Source organism: Clinocottus analis, unplaced genomic scaffold (genome assembly GCF_023055335.1).
Source record: "Clinocottus analis isolate CAN_PGR_092001 unplaced genomic scaffold, fCliAna1.0.p SCAF_1, whole genome shotgun sequence".
Lineage (NCBI taxonomy): Eukaryota > Metazoa > Chordata > Actinopteri > Perciformes > Cottidae > Clinocottus > Clinocottus analis.
Genome location: NW_027175820.1, coordinates 14,233,033 through 14,236,316, shown reverse-complemented (window position 1 = coordinate 14,236,316; position 3,284 = coordinate 14,233,033). Strand labels below are relative to the sequence as shown.

The window sequence follows — 3,284 nt, the reverse complement described above, 5'->3', positions numbered from 1 at the left end:
TGGTTATTTTAAGAGCAAGTGATAAGTGAGCTTCTGCCTTTCTGCAGCTGAACAGAAGTCTCCACGTTGGGTGAAATGTGGGAGGCTTTTATTTGAGCAATGTGACAGAAGGGAGTAGAAAGAGAGAGAGAGATGTTTTTGAATCTTTGTCATTCTGTAACCAAATGTCAGATGACCACGCCATTATTTATCTCCTTTAACTAAATGAAAAGCAGCAATAAAGTTATTAATATCATTGATAAAATCAAGTTGCTTCTAAAGACAATATACTACACACAAAAAGTAATAATAAAGAGGAATATTATCAGCATGAAAGATAAAGCTTCTGAGAAAGCAATTGTGTTTTGGGTTGTTTTTCAGGATAACGTGGATCTCGGGGATTTGATGTTTTCGCTGTGTTACTTGCCCACTGCCGGCAGATTGACCATCACCATGATAAAGGCCCGCAATCTTAAGGCCATGGATATCACTGGTGCATCTGGTAATTAGAAGATGATACTGTCTATAACTACAGAGTCTCACTGGTATCTTGAATGAAAATGACTATCTTCTGGTTCTGTTTCTCTCATTTTGACAGATCCATATGTGAAGGTTTCACTAATGTGTGATGGTCGCAGACTGAAGAAGAGGAAGACATCGACAAAGAGGAACACTTTGAATCCAGTCTATAATGAGGCTATTGTCTTTGATGTCCCTCCAGAAAATATTGAGCAGATCAGTCTTTTGATTGCAGTAATGGACTATGACCGGTGAGAAACCTCTACAAGGCATTATATAAGTCATACAGTAGTTTGCACCTTTTTTTACGAGTGATTTTTAACGAATATGCTGCAGTACAAAAAGATGAAATATCTGAATGTGCATTGTAATGATTTTTTAAACTTTGATTCTTTGTTTCAGTCGCATAGATAGTGTGACTGCTTCAGTTTTCACGCTCAAAATGTGGTGCATTGTTATTTTTGGAACACATGGTGGGTTGTGATCACATGTTTGTCTTCTCGCTCCCTCCTGCACCTACAGTGTAGGCCATAATGAAATCATTGGAGTGTGTCGAGTTGGCAATGATGCAGACAGCCTCGGTCGAGGCCACTGGAGTGAAATGCTAACATGTCCCCGAAAACCTGTTGCCCACTGGCATCCAATCGTTGAGGTGAGGTGGCTTTACTGTGATGGCTGTGACATGTGTTTCCATGCATACACCCTTGCGCAACATAATTTGATACTAATGCTGTCAAAACTGCACATGCATGCACTTACACACGCATGTAGGTTTGCTGTACCAAGGAAATATTAGAGAAAAGTCAAACAATGAATAAATTATTAGAAATTTGGTAAAAGGACATGGGGCAATTTTGAAAGTTTACTCCAATATTTTTACGAGTTTCTTGATTTTTGAGGCAGATTTTGTTCCGAACCACAGTGCGTTCACGGACCCATGTGGTGAATTTGCAGTCGCAAGGGGATTTTGTGGATCAAAAAGAACAACAGAATATTTACAATATATGCTGTCAAAGTGTTTAGTGTGGTAAAAATAGATTAAAAGCAAATAGATGGATTTATAAAAAACAATCGATAATAAAAAAGTAAGTTTGAGCTACACAAAACATTTTACAGCTCGGCTGGTGATAACTGCTGAAAAGCTGCAGCAAGTGTATATGAATAAATGATTAAGCACATTACTGCCTAGTCCCATGAAGGCACAGTGGTCTCGTTAATATTCACTGATACAGTAGTGTGTTGTTACAATAATGCAGTGAAAAGATTTTTGATAAGCAGTCATGGGAATATGTCTGTAAGCTACTGAAACACTGAAGTAAGGGTTTTTAAAAAAAAAAAAAGAAACCCCATTTATTATTTACGTCCTCCAGAAAACATCTCAGTCACAGGTGTTATCTTCACAAGCCGCTCATCCTCACACAACTCCTGACACTGTAAAGTGCAGTAGTCCTAAAGTGACCATAGGTTTCAAATGCAGGCAGGTCTGTTTGTTTGCCAAGTAATGGACTATAAAAGCTTTCATTTTTATTTCCCAGTCGGTAAATAAAACGGGCATAGTAGCACAGTCTATTCCACACAACATGAGTGAATAAAAAAAAGAAAAGACAAATGGGAGTCATTCATTGTTTTTTTTGCTGCCCAATTCATAACTCTGTAGGTGGTTAGTACATTGAATTGGCTTTTTCAAGATAAAAAGCTCAGATTTGGAATATTTGGCTCTGGTTTTATTTGATATGACTGTACATTTGTTTATATGTCTCTTTGAGAGGATTTGCTTTGCTCGTGTATGGCACAGCTCTAACTGCGTTACATTGTTTGTGCTTGACTCTTCTTTGCAGTACCAGGGGACGAGTAGCCAGGGGGGATCCTGTAACTCTCTAAAGACGCCTCCCTCTCCGTAGCGTTGAGCAACACTTTTCATAAGAGCACCAATCAACGTGAAGCCTTGGCTGAAGCTTTGGACAATAGTGTTGCTGAGTGCTGCACAAAAATGGTTATAAAAGAAGAATGCATACATTGATAAACTACTGAAAAGAGAGACACAAACTGTCTTGAGTTATGCTCGATAGGATCAGTCGCATGTTGAATGATCGCAAAGATGGATGTTTTCTTTTCTATAACGTTTCAAAATAAAAATAAAAGGCATATGCAGACATTTTAAGTCTGTGCTATTCCTGGCTTTATACAGTAGTTACTGTTTTTTACATGTTACTTGTTTTAATGAGGTGAGTCTGTATTTGCACAATGTACTTACAACCAGTTGAACTGCCAGACTGTTTTTTTTTAATTTGGTGATGAATTGGTGCATGAGGTCATGGCTTTGTGGGGTATCTTGACTCGTTTGTTTCTGTTTCTATTTTGAGGAATAGGATGTGTAGTTCTGTCAGTTGATGTACAGTGACGGTTGATTTCTAGACAGATTACCTGTGACAAAAATATGTTAATTGTTATCAATAAATATCATTCCATTAAAAAAAACAACCATTGTTTATCTCTGCCAGCTCATTTTTGTGTGTTTATTTCTTAATATAGGGAAAACATTGTCTGGCTGTAGTACACATGAAAAAAATTGAATGTGAAAATCTAGAAAGAGTTTGAATTACAGCCCACCGTTTAAATTCTAATTACATTTTTAGTGTGTCCATTTCATTACTCTTTTACATTGTTATTAGATGTGCAGTCCATAAAAAGAGAGCCAAGTGGCAAGAGGCAAGAAAGGCTGTTTGTGTTAGCAAAATTATGAATGCCTTGAGGCTCAACACAGCCCGGATATAAATGCCAAATAA

General features: G+C 37.5%; 1 protein-coding gene across 2 annotated transcripts in view; it reads left to right on the top strand.

The window, feature by feature from the left end:
* The window catches only part of syt9a (synaptotagmin IXa), a 17,908-nt gene extending 14,917 nt beyond the window's left edge, over positions 1-2,991 (top strand). For both annotated transcript variants that reach the window (XM_068583530.1, XM_068583450.1), the window contains 4 exons: positions 361-481; positions 578-749; positions 1,021-1,150; positions 2,337-2,991. In XM_068583530.1, coding sequence (XP_068439631.1) covers positions 361-481; positions 578-749; positions 1,021-1,150; positions 2,337-2,399 — 486 coding nt within the window. In that variant the 3' untranslated portion in view covers positions 2,400-2,991. The remainder of the gene's footprint in view (positions 1-360; positions 482-577; positions 750-1,020; positions 1,151-2,336) is intronic.
* The last annotated feature ends 293 nt before the right edge of the window (positions 2,992-3,284 follow it).